Genomic DNA, 15,993 nt, shown 5'->3' with positions numbered 1-15,993 from the left:
CTCCCAGAGGACCCTTGCACACACTTACAAACCCGACACATTGTTTGTATTTGTGGTCCTGCACATTAAACTCTGGTTGGTTCAGAGGGGAAGGATAGCCAGAGACACTGAGAAGTTTTGTGTTGTTTATTTTTTTTATTATTTATTTTATTTAGCAGTGTTATTGTCTCGCAATGAAAACAGGTCCCAATTCTTGGTTTTCTTCTTTATTTCCAATGTAGTCTGGTTCTGGTATATGCAGCCCTGCCCCCTAGTGCACACATTAATGTCATGTCCAAGTATGATGACAGACACCTATGTAAACGTCTGCATGTGTCGTCTTTTATTGTTTATAGACTTACAGGCACAGAGGCATGTTCCAGGCTTAACAGAGCATTGGTGGGACAAGTAAGAACCCCAGGAAAAAAAAAAAAGGGAGAAAACAACAGTCCCTCCAGTAAACCCCCACACACCTTGCTCCACCGCTCCGCTGGAGAAAAAAGGGGAATAAAATAGAGTGACCCTGCCACTAGCAGCTCTCTTTTTCCCCCACTGCTCTCTTCTTCCTCCCCCTTGCCGTGTGAAATCAAATTTCCATGTGGCTCCCGTATCTGTTGCACAGCGAGGTGATTTATCAGGGATGCAAAGAGCATGCAGAAACAATCTTTATTACATCCATTTCCTGCTTGTCAGCCGGGATCATGTTGGCTGTTCATTAAAGGCGCGGCGCAGGTGAGGAGAATGCATCCCGATGCCTTGATAGATTGTCTGCTCCCCTGTGGTGACAGCAGCTGGATGGATTGAACAGCGGGGGGCGAGGAGGGAGGAAAAAAAGCGCTGACTCCATCGCTGCCCCTGTCAGACACACTTTTACATAGCCGGCCAGTGTCATTTCTACCAAACAGTCCGTCGCACACACGCACACACAGACTTCTGACACTCTTTAGACTTCAGCCAGGGGCCTTACTTAATGCGTGGATGCATGTACACCATGAGCATACAAACACAAGTATTTATAGACACTTATATGCAAAATACAGACACATTGTAAAGATGAGTGTTGTCTTAGTAAAGTTACCAACTTAGCTTTCTCAAACAAGAATCTGATAGCCATCCATGAAGATGAAAAACATACCATTAATTGAGAAAGTCTTTTTGCCAAATGTAAACAAAGGAACTTGTAAAATATTGTTATTAATTTTAATATCTGAAAAATTACACTCACACAAGTAATTTGGTGTTGCTTGGCGACCACTTTGTTTAGCTACTTGTCAAGGACTCTGTTGCTTGGTGGAAAAAGATAATCATGATAATCACACTCTTATTATTTTGTGCAAAGGAGCATCTCAACAGCAGCCGGCTGTGTGTTCAGTGGTTAGTGTGTAACACTTTTTTCCAAATGCACAATGATTAGGGAAATTATGGCCTGCTTGGTTTACGCTACACAAGGAAAAATATGGTGTGTGCTCAGGTACTAAGTAATATGATAGAAGTCACTAAAATATGAGCTAACTCTGCACTCACATATGGCGAGGTTAACACATACAAATCGCAGGCCATTAACATGCCAGTTGTTTCAGTATTAACTGAAACTGGTGACTGTCTCAAAACAATGAAAACAAAAGACATAGTGGAATAGTTGTTTTCACTGTTAAACAACCACCACTAATAACAAAAATCCATTTGACATGACTCAGGCAGAAGTGTTCATGGACAAGGTGATGTTTTAAAGTTTTATGCATGTTATTTTAATCACAGTCGCTAACTTAATTCAATAATGTGAGCACACAACTCAACTAAAGTTTATAACAAAGGTGTTAGTTGGTGTAGTTGTTTTCAGGCATTTGAATGTGGAAATGTTACATAATATTCCCTTAAATCAATTCATAGTGAAAGCTGTTCTCTTTACCTTGAGCTTAGATTGTTTTTTTTAAACTGCAGTTGCATATTTGTGGGGTTACATGAAATCAGTAAGTCACAAAACACTGGCCGTTTAGAAATACCTGCTGAATATGGTGAATAAGTGTTATAGATTACTAATATTTTGATTACTGTAATTATGGTTGATGTCGAGTAAAGAGCTCAGATTCTAGCATCAGAGGTACAGATCATGGACTGTATCGTGACACCTCCACGAAAAAACAACCAAAGATGTACGGTACGTTTCTAAAAATACAAATTTCCCTGTTTTAATGGACTTTTTAGAATTGCAAGGCTTCCATGGGATGATGACACACTCAGCATAACTGTGACGCGCAGCATGAGCAGACAGTAGTGTAAATTCATTTCACGCAGTATGGACACAGCTCATTAAGTCAATCAGCAGAGGCTGTAGATAATCAAAAATACAGCTCTACCTCTTACAGCAGCTACGTAAGCCTGCAGAATCAGCCATAAAATGTTTTATCACACCTCCTACATCAACAGACAGATACATACATGCAGTATGACAACATAAATATAGCTCTGCATCTATACTGGCCACACATTATTCCCACTGTGCACTGCTTTTCAAGGTACAACTACTAAATTACTACATCTTCAACTTACTGTAATTTCTAAGGCGAGAGACATGGAAATGTACAATATGTATACATACAGGATCGGCTCAAATTGATATCTACCTGTAAATATTCAACAGTAAGTAGAAGTAACACTCAGCAAAGAACAGAGGAAGACAGCATTTAAAGACCATGTCCTCGCTCTCTGGAAATCAGTGTGGAGTAAAACAGTCCTGCCTTATAGGAATCTCTACTGACTGAGCTCAGTGAATTATCTTTGTCTTCTTTGTATATATTCCCCCCTCTATTCCTCCTCCCTCCAGTCATCCTTCTGCCTCACCTACCCAGTCTAATTTGTGTTCTGTGTCTCTCTGCGCATCAATGACATGTAATGACAATGGCGTAAGCACCGATCGATATTGGAGTGCTTTTGGGACGGCCAGCCAAGAGGGACAGAGGCCGGTGTTGATAGCGGGGTGACAGGGACACTATGGACTGTCATGGGACAAGTTGGGAGGAGGGTGCATGCTTTTTCAATGATCAATCTATATCTCTGACCCACTCACTGGTCATTATCAGAGGACGAGAGCCTAATCACTGAGCCTAAATGTCTGTTTTGATGTACACGTATATGCGAAAGCTGTCTTTTATTCCTGCAATGAAAGGGTTCTAAAGATTTAACAAAGCATAATACAAGTTGTAAGTGTTTGCACAGGAACTGAAAATTAAGAAGGCTGGTATGCATAACCACACATTTTATGCATAAACGATAATGATAATACTCAGTTCCAACCAGGAACACCCCAAAAATGCCATACATGGTCAACCACATCACTCAGTCCCAGAAAGGTCAAAGTTTAGCTACTTGTACACAAAAGTAGCAGCCAAGAAAACTAGAGATAAAACTCGCCACAGACAATGATGCGAAGATACTCTAGCATCCTTAGAGCAGGCACGCAGGAAAGCTTCCCAGTATGTTGCTGTTCATTTTCTTTGTTAATCATTTGGAATACAAACTATTAGAAAACAATGAGGAATAAGCCCATCACAATATCTATGAGCCCAATGTGCCAGTAATTTTATTCAAGGTAATCTAATTTGGTCGCCTGTCGCTATAACTTCCGGGAGATAAAGAGTGAGGAAAGAAATTAGCGAATGTGATTTAAATAACATGCATAAAACTTTGAAATGTTACCTCCTTCATGAACGTTTCCTGTTCACACTCTTTGATATCTGCTGTATTTGACTGTTTCACAGTGTTTGTTTTCAGCTGTTTCAGGAGTTGTGTCAAGTGATGAAAACCGGATGAAAACTGGGTGAAACCCTGCATTTCCTGATTTGGTTTGTTTCATAATAACAGCTTTTAAACAACTAAATAGTGTAGGAGTTTCATTTTAAATTAAACAGATTTCTTTTTTTTTTGCCAAGCAAAAAATGTGCGCAACTTCCAAAAGTACAAGTAGAAGTAAATGTATACATATATTTGCATGAATGTACTGTATGTACTGTGCACTAACGGTGAAATGCTTAAAAACCAAGTGGGTTACTGGATCCAGTACTTAGCCAAGGCATAGGCATTTTTCTGTTTATCAAAATCAGTGTTTATTGCAGGTCAACTTTCTGCCAGTTGACTCATTCTACAGTTAACGTGGGTAGAATGGGTGAGTAGTGTGCGCAATTAGTCAGAGTCACTAATATATGATATAATGTCAAATAAATAAAGGTTCTGTAAGGTTAAAATGATGATTGAATAATCATGAAATGTCAAATAAAGAACTGCAGCACACAAAATACAGAGTGGAGACAGTATCATTTCGGTGCAATTCATAGATCACAAATTTGCTTTTTAATTGCGCTCACACTTTTTAAAAACTTTTTTATCATAACAGATTATTCCCAGCTTTGTTAAATCGATCATAATGAATGCATGCAGGCTGAATGTCATTAACAGATCCTCTTCCTGTGAGGAGCCACAGGTGCTCAGTGAAGCACTACTTGAACGAGATGAAATGGAGGCATGGTTTCACTCTGAATAAAACCTGCAGTGTTTTCAAAATAAAAACAAAAATGAACGTCTAATGACGGCTGACATTCTGTCAGTTACTTAAATAGCTGACAGGTCAGGTTTGTGTGTCTATAGTATTGAATTGGTTAATTTGAGTTTACACTTGTGTACCATTGGGGGTTTGTTGGTACACATGGTCAGAAGTGCTTGTAAATGTTCCCATATCCTCAGACACAAGCACAAATGGATACATCTGATTGATTGTGAAGAAATAAGCAAGGTTTTCACACATTTTCTTTATACTGAGCTGTATTTTTTAAGGGTTATGCTGATGTACATTAAGAGTGGTAATAAAATAAATCTAATGGTAACTGAAAAAAACAGTCTGAAAGAGGAAGAGAAGTCAGAAGCAAACCCAAACACAGGAATACAAATTGAAGGTGGCACAGTGAATGTGATTCAATGCTGCAAGAGGATCGGCCTCAGATGCCAATTACATTACCTCTAAAACAGAGGGATTGGATTGAAGGATGGAGGCAGAGGGAGAGAGGGTGGAGGAAGGGGCGCTTTCACTCAAAGAAAAATAATTTATTTCATTGTGATATTAAAATCAATGGGCATCGACTGAAAGGTGGCTAAAGGTGAACGTGTACATGATCCTTCAGCTGTGAGAGGCAGACTGTCCGAGAGGAAAGGGAGGCGGGGGAGGGGAGGGGGGGTGGCCAGAGGAAGAGGTCACCTCCTCGTTAACAAAGAGGGAACAGGAAAAAGGAAGAGGAAAAGAAAATGAGAGAAAGAGAAAGAAAGAGACGGAGAGAGGAAGAGTGAGGGAGCTCTTGCCCGGTGGAATCAATACAGAGAGGTGGAGCAGAGTACAATAGCCTCAGAGGAGAGGAGATTCAGTGGTGCAAGTCTAATACTCTCCATCTCATAGACACACACACACACACACACACACACACTCTCTCTCTCTCACCCTTTCTCTGAATCCTTTTTTGCTTGTGCTTTCTCCTGACATTTCCCTCTATATCCTTCCACTGTTTAATTTCTTTCTCTTTCTCTCTCGCTTACTTGCTCATTCTGTAGCCACCCTCCAACCCTTGCCACCAACACCCCCCCACACACACATCCACACACACACACACACACACTGAGTAGCTGTCTGTATGCAAAGGGATCCAGAGCAAAGAGAAGGCCTTCTGTCCAAAGCCGTCCACCACGATAGCAGCATCTTTCATCAAAAACAGACAGTGAACTAAGATTCAACACACAAGCAAGCAGCTAAACACACATGGATGGAAGAATGACAAAACACACACACCAAAATGTACGCATATATGGAATTTCTCCCGAATGATGACACTTTTTCTCCGAGTCCACTTTCACACACATACTGCAGAGTCAGAGGCACTTGGATGCGAAAAGAGTGTCACATGAACACTTTTTAACACACAACCATACAAAACAGCACACTCCAACACTACTCCAGCTCTATCAGCACTTGAGACTAGTGAGGCTTCAATTAGTTCTTGATGAATGAGCCCATAAGATGCCGCTCTCTCATTTCCCTTGTTGCCAGATATCCCAGCAATCAGAGAGAAATGAATTCTCATTGTGGCGTGACTGAGACGAAGATGATGGTGGTGGTGGTGGTGGTGGTGGTGGCAGATGAGGTGGTGGAGGGAGGGGAGGCTGACATAAATCATTCAACCTCACTCCACTGAGGGCCAGAGTTCAGATGCATCACATCAAACTTGGCAAGTCCTCAACAATCTAAAATCTGCTTAGAGGTTGCAAACTGCACTTTATAATTTTCTGATTAAAATACATTTGTCTTCCAAATATTTGAGAAATCTAGTTCTGGTCTTATTTTACTAAGGAGAAAATGGTCTAGTAAAAATGAAACAATCAGCTAGTATACACCCAGAGCCAAAGCATGAGCCCTGCTGCAAACTTACTGCAAAATATGCCACAATGTTTTTATTTTGGATCATCAATCTACTGTCTTAAACCTAACCTTTGTTCCTATTTTAAGAATCCAATCAGTCTGAAAGTAATTGTGTGTGTGTGTGTGTGTGTGTGTGTGTGTGTGTGTGTGTGTGTGTGTGTGTGTGTGTGTGTGTGTGTGTGTATGTGTGTATGTGTAAAAGTTAGACTCACCATCATCAATGATAGTGACCACCACTCCATTACCAGTGATGTTGTTGCTCCAAACCGGCATCACGTTCAGGTCAAAGCCACCGGAGTTGTACTTGCCCTGTGAAAACTAAACACACACAAATGGACCCGCACACGCACACACACACACACACACACAGAACATCATCTTCACTACATGAAAAGGATGACAGCAGTGCACTTAAATATTAAATTCACAGGGAATTTAGTAATCATAACCACAGGCATCTTTTTCCACATTATGATCTGAAAAAAAAACATTTTCATTTTGGTGCATATTAACAACACATTGGCCAATATCAACATATTTGCAATAGGCCAGTCAATAGTATTGGCTAACTAATATATCAGTGTCTGAGTGCATTTAGACACCGTATGTGTGTTCAGAGATCCCATAAGGAGCCCACAGAGTTCATGAGCAAGTCACACAGACAGAGCTTTCATCCTTGCACCTCAAACCACATAACCACCCACACATAGACAAACACACACAGTCACACACAAATCTGCACACATGCACAGAAACAACTCATACATGGAAACTCCCAGAGTGAGCCCTAGTGGTCCCACAAACTACACACATTCACTTGAGAACACTAACATCCTCAGACAAATATAATAGCACACACAAATATAATCGACCGCTCAATAAAACTTGAAATGGTTCATATGCACACACACACACACACACACACACACAAACCAACACAAAAACAACAAGATAGCTGCACACACACATAAATACAGCCAAAAACGTAGCGGACAAACTGTCTTAACCAAAATGTCAGCAGCTGCCCAAAACTCCTCTGCCCACACACACACACACACACACACACACACACACACACATGAACCACCAATTTGATATTCAAAGTGAGTGTTTGAAGAGGCTTCAACTCTGTTGTTGTTATCATGATGGAGGGAGAGAGAGAGAGAGAACAAGAGAGAGAGAGAGAGAGAGAGAGAGAGAGAGTGTGTGTGTGTGTGTACACCTATCCAACAGTGGACCTTGGATTTGTAATGAACAGCGGACGGGTGAGGGGTCAACAGGGGACATTTTGGAGGTCCATTGTTGGTCATGCTTTAGTCATTATAAAATCATCTCTAATTTATTTTGTGAATGATTAACACTGCCCCTGCATTCGAATGCTCTTATTTTAAAGACTCACCAACATAAAGTCATGTTTCCACTCCTCCACAGTGTGAAAAGCTAGCAACCTTTCAGATTGTTTAGCATACTAAAGAAACTCTCATTTAACATGATTTGTTACTGACCACCATAAGTCTGTCTTTCACCAAACTCCATTATGCTTGATGCAGATCATCAGCATTACAGTAAAAATGTTTAAAAACGAAATTTGTTTTAGGTTTACAAAAGCCACAGATGTCATGGACTTGGCCTGTGATGACATCATTGCAGTCATGCTTAAGTTGGATTTGTCACACAAACCCAAGTAAAATACTCTACCAATGCAGTAATGACTAATACATAAGAAAAACGTAAAACTGTGATTGATACATAGGTGATACATATTTAGTGCATCATTCAAAAACATATTCGTTATAGGCTTAAAAACCAGATATATGCAACACAGTAATGCTGCGTTACTTGGTAGGTGTTTGATAATACTGCATAAAGTCAAGTTACTAATGATTTGTAGATGAACATTTAATTCAAAATGGCTTCAATTATTGTCAAAACATTTGTGACACAGTGAGATGTCTAAATGCTCAAAATATTTCACTTAAATGATCAACTTTTAAAAGACATCAAGAAAGTCTACATACCTGTTAATGCACACATACAGTTTCAATGCAAGATATGAAAGTCCTTTCTGGGACAGGTAAACATTCAGTGTTACAAAATTGAAAAAATGACTTAATTTTAGTTTTTCCTAAATGAGGTCCACTTTTGGCCAGTGTAGAATAATACTCCCCAGTTGGTAAAGTTCAGGAGGAATGTGTTTGTGTATGTGTGTGTGTGTGTGTGTGTGCGCGCGCACGTGCCTGCGCATGAGTTTGTGTGTTTGCACTTGTGTTTGAGCAGGTTGTATCTAGGGAGCAGTGCTGCTTTGTAGTGTGGGAGAATAAAGTGGATGAATGGAGCTAGCATGCCAACGTCCACTGGAGCACGAGGACAGGCCCAGGGGAGTGTGTGTGCACACACACACATACAGGCACACGTATGTGCAAAAAAAAAAAAAAAGAACACAGATACACACCATATGAACTTGGGTATAAGCCCACAGACAGGCATCTTGAATGGTGACTCACCTCACACACGTATTCAAACAAACATGCAAACACAGACACAAACACACACACACACACACACACACACACACACACACACACACACACACACAATCCTGCACAGAATCAGAATTATTCTCTGAATCAGTGGAATGCAACCAATCATGCCTGTCTGGTATACATATCTTTGCGCACACACACACACACGCATGCTAAAAAACACATAAATACATGTATAGTTGTGCAAAAGTTTATGCAACAAGAAAGCACCAAACACATACACACACACACATGCTTTCTCAATGTAAAAGACACACATGCAAACAAAGGGACAACAAAACAATCTCTCTGTCTTCTCTGCCTTTATCTTAGCTGCCCAACAGCTATAGCACACACACACACACACACACACACAAAAACCATCCACAGCGAGCACGTCCATGCTGTATGGATTTTAGCAGCTTTGAACAAGCTCCTTTTGGAGCAGCTGGACTCAGCCTAAGCAACGATACAATGGAGTCCACTTGCCTTGTGCGTGTGTATACTGCTCACCCATGATGTACACACCAGCTTTTAGCAAACATACACGGCAGGCTAGCAAACACACACACGCACACACACACACACAATAACACACGTCTGGTCCTGGCAGGCTACCAACCCTGAGCAGATTACTGACCCTCGATCAATATCCACATCCACCAGAGGCTGATTAAACACAACAGAACGAGAGAAGGGTGGGGGCAGAGGGAGAGAGAGAGAGAGAGAGAGAGAGAGAGAGAGAGAGAGAGAGAGAGAGAGAGAGAGAGAGAGAGAGAAATGTTTTCGCAACTTCACAAAAGCTTTATATTTTTCTTGACTATTGAGTTAATGATGATTATGTTCTATAGTTCAGTTCATGTAATCGCACTTCATGTGCATACTGACATAGGTTTAGCTACATTGTTTAATCTGTGTGGTGCCTTTTCAAATAGGCAAATGCATTAAGCTTTGTGTCATAAGCTATCTTGTCAATAAAGTTGCATAGTTGAAAACAGTGACTTTTTGCAATAAATCACACTGAAATAGAAAAGCTGTGTCAGACTTTTTCTTTCCCTTCTTCTTAATATTCCCCCATCCCTCTCCTTCCTTCCCCCATCTCTGTCTCCACCACCCTTCATCCCCATCCTGGCTCTCACCCCTCCATCTTGCCCCAAGAGCTGAGGTGTCAATCAATCTTTTGCTGGTTGCCGTGGTGAATCTCTGACCCCGCCTCTCCTGCTCCTGGCTCTGTCAGATTACAACCTAGCATGTCAGTCATGAGCATCCTCAGTCTGGATTGGCTGAGCCCTGCCGCCCTGAGATGTTAGTGCCTGTGTGCTTGTGTTGGGATCCTTTACTTTCATACCAGAGATGTACAATAATATCAGGATAAAATTATACTGTTGAGTATAACCCCTAAGGCTTTCCTGTGAACCAGACACAGTGGTCAAATTATGTAACAAATCATATACAAACAAATCTAAAAAAAAATAAAAATTAACTGTTCACATGATTCTATGATGCTGCCATGGATGCGCAGTATAAAATGAAGCATGCTGCCATAGAGGAGGCGGGGCCTCATGAATTACCATATAAAATTCTTACTGTAAAAACATGTGTAACTTTATTCACTGCACTAGCTGCATTGGTTTGCAGAATTGCAGTATTGGCTACTGTACATGCCAATCTATATCCATGACAATCCATAGCTGCCTGATTTAAGACAGTACATATTTGCATTGATAAACATAAATTGGCCAATGCCACCCAGGGGTAGTTTAGTCTAACTCTAATTCTTGTGCTACATGAAAAGGGGAATTAGGAAAATTAAAAGGTATTAAGAAATGTATTGTTTTGATATTGGTGCATAAAGATTACTGTGCATCTGTGAATTTTGTTTTGGTAATTTCATTAGAACAATTTCAGGGTATAAATACTTTCCTTCCACAAAGAGAGTATTTGCATTTTATTCAAGATGGTTCCAAGAAACCTAAGGTAATATTGGCAGATCTGAAATAATGAGATGAAAGAATGAAAGTCAGAGTGGTGGTTTCTATCAAAATGAATTACTTCAGTTCTTATTATTGGAAAAAGGCTACAAATACAGCTGACAGAATAGTCTCGCCTGAAGTTGACGGTTTGTATGAGTACTATGCAGTGACAAATATGACATTTTAATATCTCAACATACTGTTTCCGTAGTAGTATCCTACTTCACAAACACATATCGGTCAAACCATGAGAACAAAATTCTGCAGCAGGGATGAGCTTGTCTTGTTGCAGCAAAGTTTGTGTGTCGGTGTTGCTCCGAGCCTCATCAATCCCCGACATCTGTCTCAGTTCAACATGGACAACCGCTTTCACCTCCACTCTCTCTCCCCCTCTCTTCTTCTCTATCATCTGCCTACCTCCCTCCATCCTCTGTCTCTCTCTCCAGTCACACATGAAAGCCTGCCTGACTTATGCCTGTCAAAGGAACATCCTTCACTGTGAGGACAAGAGCAGAGAGGAGAGAGAGAGGAGGCTTCCAGATAAAACCAATGAACACACACAAACACACACATACACAATTACACCCACCAGTTCCCACTGCATGGGCCAGAGCGGGTCATTGAAGGTGAGGGACTGGTCACTCTTATTCTCCTCCGACTGCCTGTCAGTTGCAAACTCTCTCCTCTGGGAACCTGCAAGCACACAGACGCATCATGTGTGTATATGTGTGTGTGTGTGTGTGTGTGTGTATGTGTGTGTGTTTTCTTGTTTTGAACTCTGACTTCAGGAAGTCTCTGGTCTCCAACCAATGGGGAAAGGCCTCCCAGATCCCCCCCCGCCCCCCTTCTCTCCAGTGAGGTGGAATACTGCTGGAAGATTACCATATCATTAGCATATCATTAGCATCTCATTACTGCCGCACAGCTTGGCTCGCTGTCTGTCGATGTGCTATCAGCTCATCAAGGCCTGCACCTTTCTCTCCATACACTACATGTTACACTCACTGCCACTCTCTTTCTTCACATTTCACCCCCTCTATCTCTCTTCCTCTCGCCCTCTCTCTTTCTCTCTGTCACACACGCACACACACACACACACACAAGTATGACAGATATGAATCAGTTTGTTTCATAATATACGGTATGTAATGCAGAATGAATTAATATCACACCAGTTGTTATTGGAAAGCCCCTTTTCTGAACCTACTAAACACATGAATACCTGCACGAATGGATATATTTCAAACATTATTATCAGTTAGGAATGTAATGGTGTGTGTATTGATCCCAAATGATTTGGTTCAGAATACAACTTTCTGTGCTTCTACACTCCCCTTGAACAAAGTAATTACTGACGCACGTCAGCATGTGTCCAACATAGAAGACCTATACCTATACTGTACAAGTCTAATGTCCGCACAATAACTGACTGGAGACAAACGCAGTGAAATAGCTGGCCCTACCACAGCTAAAGCTCACCAATTAACATGTTCAATACGTTCAAGATACAATGTTAATGACACGTTAATTTATATGAAAGATAATAAGTGACATGGTGATGGTTGGTTCAAATTGACCATATGCTAGTGTTTGAGTATGTTGACTTTCCGGTAAGCATTATGATAAATTAACCACCATTCAGTGTTGTACATTTCTGCATTTTTCTTTCCTGTTCTATAAAAAATGTAGGAAAACTTGAATTTTGCGTACCATTGCAGTAATATTACTAAAACTGCTCTTACTAATTGTATCCTGTACTTTAATAGAGTCTCATAATGAGGCTTTTCCACACTGCCAAGAAACTGTGTTTGGCCTGATGGTGGTCGTACTTGAGATATTTAATACTGGCACACAATATTGGAGATTGGCAGCTTCAGTCTAAAAATACTAGTACGAAACATCAGATTTCAAAAGTTCAATAAGTCAAAACTAAGAAGTGCACTCTCTCTGTCTCTCTCTATGTGAATAATCAAACAAGTGTACTGCTCTTCCACCATATCCTTGATTTTTCATCTTCTTCTCTCTAACTCTCTTTTTTATCATCTATCAGTGCAGAGGCTGAGCGACACTGTGAGGATAGAGAGAGAGAGAAAGAGAGAGAGAGAGCACCGCAGCGGGACGTGAGCCAGTACATTCTTGAACAAACACACCCACCACTGACAACCACACAGATACACACATAAAGCACACTATTACATGTGAGTGGACTTAAAGATATACACATGCATTATGTAAATATCAATATTATCCTCATTCAAGTTAGCCAGGCTCTAAACCAGAAGTTACCCGGCTAGGTCAGCGATCCAGGTATTTTCATATCCAGGATGTTGAGCTTTTTTGGCTTCAAAACACCACTGAGGAGCGTTTATAATAATGGATGGCACTCCACCTCCAACACTGTGTCCAGTAATACAACATTCCTTGAACAGACCCCATCCCAAATTCCTTCCTTATTTACGCTCCAACACAGGGTGTTTATAACGTACCATCACGTCACGCAGTGGAACTTAGCGCGCAGAGGTGATAAAAACCTGCGTCTACTGCGGAGTCAATTGGAATTAGAATTTTGGAAAAGAATTCAGGGTTTGAACATAAAATCATGCCAGCTGAAAAAAAACATCAAACAAATACACTAACAGGCAGGAGTTTGCAATGTTGTCATTAATTAAATCATTTCAGCATAATTTTGTGACACACTTTCATGTTTACAATGTATACTAGTTACCGTAAAGTGCTCATCGAAAATTAAAGCAATACATATTAACAATGTTATCTTTGTCTGTGTAGCGTGCGTATATAGGCATTATATATATTATATTATATATGATCATTTCTTTATGGACACTTTATACTTACATATTAATATTCTGTCTTTCTTTTTTTACTGTATATATGTGTATGTTTTTACCATATACTTTATTTGGTATAATTTCCTTTTCTTACTTTGTACTATTTTATACTGACCTGAAGAGAAAGCTATTTCCACTTTCATTGTACATTCATTGTGACAATAAAGGCACATTCTATTCTATTTGATAGTTTGATTTTGCTCATTTATAATTCAACAAATTCAACAACAAATAGTGGAAGTCACAATCAAATAGTACTCTTTAAACAACACCCCGCCAGAGTTTGAGACAACGTAAATTAAGAGTAAGATAGACTGATGAGAGAGTAAAATTAGTGTCGGCAAGAATGAACTTGACTCCAGTAAAAGGTCTGACAAGAACTCACGAGGTGAAAACAATACCAGCCAACGCTTGTCGCAGCTGGTATTACCTGAGGTATTACCTGGTAATCACGCAATAACTGTAAAATAAATATTGGGGACTTATTAAAGCAGGTAATACAGCGGATTTGCTCAAAAGCTCCTCTGGTATTACCTCCACTCTGTGTGTGTGTTTCTAACACTGCAAATTAATTTGTTACGTTACACTTGGGCGCTAGCTATCCAAACCTGTGAAAACCACAATCTATTTACTACATGTATTTTTAAAGCTGTGAATAGATGGTGATTTATTCACTAGATCTTCATTTTTATGAAGTTAATCACATTCTGACATCTGGCAACCTCCCTGTGCCTGTTAGTGTGCGAGCCTATTCATGTGTGATGCCCAGCAATGATGTCGAGGTGTACTGACACACCCTGGAGCACACTTATACGTCACTAAAGCAAGTGAGGAGTTATAGGCACTGAAAACTTTTTTTAAAAAATGGTGGCAACCATTATGATGCGAAGAAGTACCTCCATGCATAGAAATAATCAGTTTGTTGATGCTGACGTCAACTCACTCACTTACGCTTGTTAAGGCTGTAACGTTACAACTTTTACAGCTGACTTTAGTTGACGTTTTCAACAAAATAAACACAATTTAATGCTTCCTGCTGAAAAATTTAAATGAATAATGTAAAGACCCCTAAACATTGTGTTGAAAAAGGTTTACTTTTTCTTTCATGAGTTTACTCTCTTAAGTGATATAAATGTGTATTTACAATTATATATTACATTTACAATTAAGCTATTTACTTTTTTTTCTCCTCTATTAACACAGTTCAACACTTTGGTTATGATGAGATGGAAAATGGCTTGAGATTTACAATGTTTTGGGGGAAATATTCATTTGAAAAGGTTGCCAAGTAGCTGCCTATCCACCAGTTTAGCTCTGGCTCTAGAACTGGTTTTGTTCAAGATTCTTGTATCCTAGTTGTTATCTGGGGAGCCAGCCAGCATTTCCAGCAGACTGGAGCGGAACCATTGTAAGGATGCATCATCAACAGAGGCAGTTGCACATCACACAAGGACCTGGAAAATATGCAGTGTTGGGCAAGTTCATAATTCACAAGTTGTAGCTCAAAGTTCAGTCCAAATAAATTAACATAATCTATGTCATGCTCTTAGCTCATAATGTCACATACGAAGTGACCTGGTTCATGTTTATTTCTTTATCTTTTCATATTCTTCTCGTATTCTTCTTCCATAAGCATTTATGGTTTATTAAATTTCCGGTGTCATGTAACGCATTACAACCAGATCTTGTCGTCTGGGGTCTTCGATGTCATAATCTATCATAATATGGTACTATTGTATCCTTTTAAGCAGTTTAGCAATCCAGCCTTGAACTGCAATGTCTTTTGGAGACATACAATACATCCATGATGATAAATCCAACACTGAACATCTTCTTTGATTATTTATCCATTTTCTGTGTTGAAAACAGTTAGCCTTCAACTGGTAATCCTATGACACCTTCAGTTGAGTCTCTCGACCAATCACAGTCAGAGTAGCACGGTTCTTTTCAAGAAAAGCAGTGGGATTCATGATAAGTCCACTATGAAACATTACCCTCTTCCATTTACAGCCAGGCTCCTTCAAGTTAGTGACACTCACATTAATTAAAAGCAAACAGATACTTGCCGTGCACCTTTGTATCAGTAACACAGTATATAACTGGTGTGTGTAGAGTGCATATATAGGCATTATATATGATCATTTCTTTATGGACACTTTATATTTAGATTAATATTCTGTCTTTCTTTACTTACTGTATATATGTGTATGTTTTTA

The 15,993-nt window shown here is 39.9% G+C and overlaps 1 protein-coding gene across 7 annotated transcripts in view; it reads right to left on the bottom strand.

Annotated features, from left to right (window-relative positions):
* Positions 1-15,993, bottom strand: part of LOC119005929 (neuroendocrine convertase 1-like) — a 178,079-nt gene that overhangs the window by 127,631 nt on the left and 34,455 nt on the right. For 5 of the 7 annotated variants that reach the window (XM_037074058.1, XM_037074060.1, XM_037074062.1 and 2 more), the window contains 2 exons: positions 11,518-11,621; positions 6,646-6,751 (listed from right to left, as the gene is read on the bottom strand). In XM_037074058.1, coding sequence (XP_036929953.1) covers positions 6,646-6,751; positions 11,518-11,621 — 210 coding nt within the window. The other 2 variants (XM_037074063.1, XM_037074064.1) reach the window with 2 other exon arrangements.

This window comes from Acanthopagrus latus, chromosome 17 (genome assembly GCF_904848185.1).
Source record: "Acanthopagrus latus isolate v.2019 chromosome 17, fAcaLat1.1, whole genome shotgun sequence".
NCBI classification, from domain to species: Eukaryota; Metazoa; Chordata; class Actinopteri; order Spariformes; family Sparidae; genus Acanthopagrus; species Acanthopagrus latus.
The sequence above is the reverse complement of the archived record's forward strand: the minus strand, read 5'-3'. Positions and strand labels throughout refer to the sequence as shown.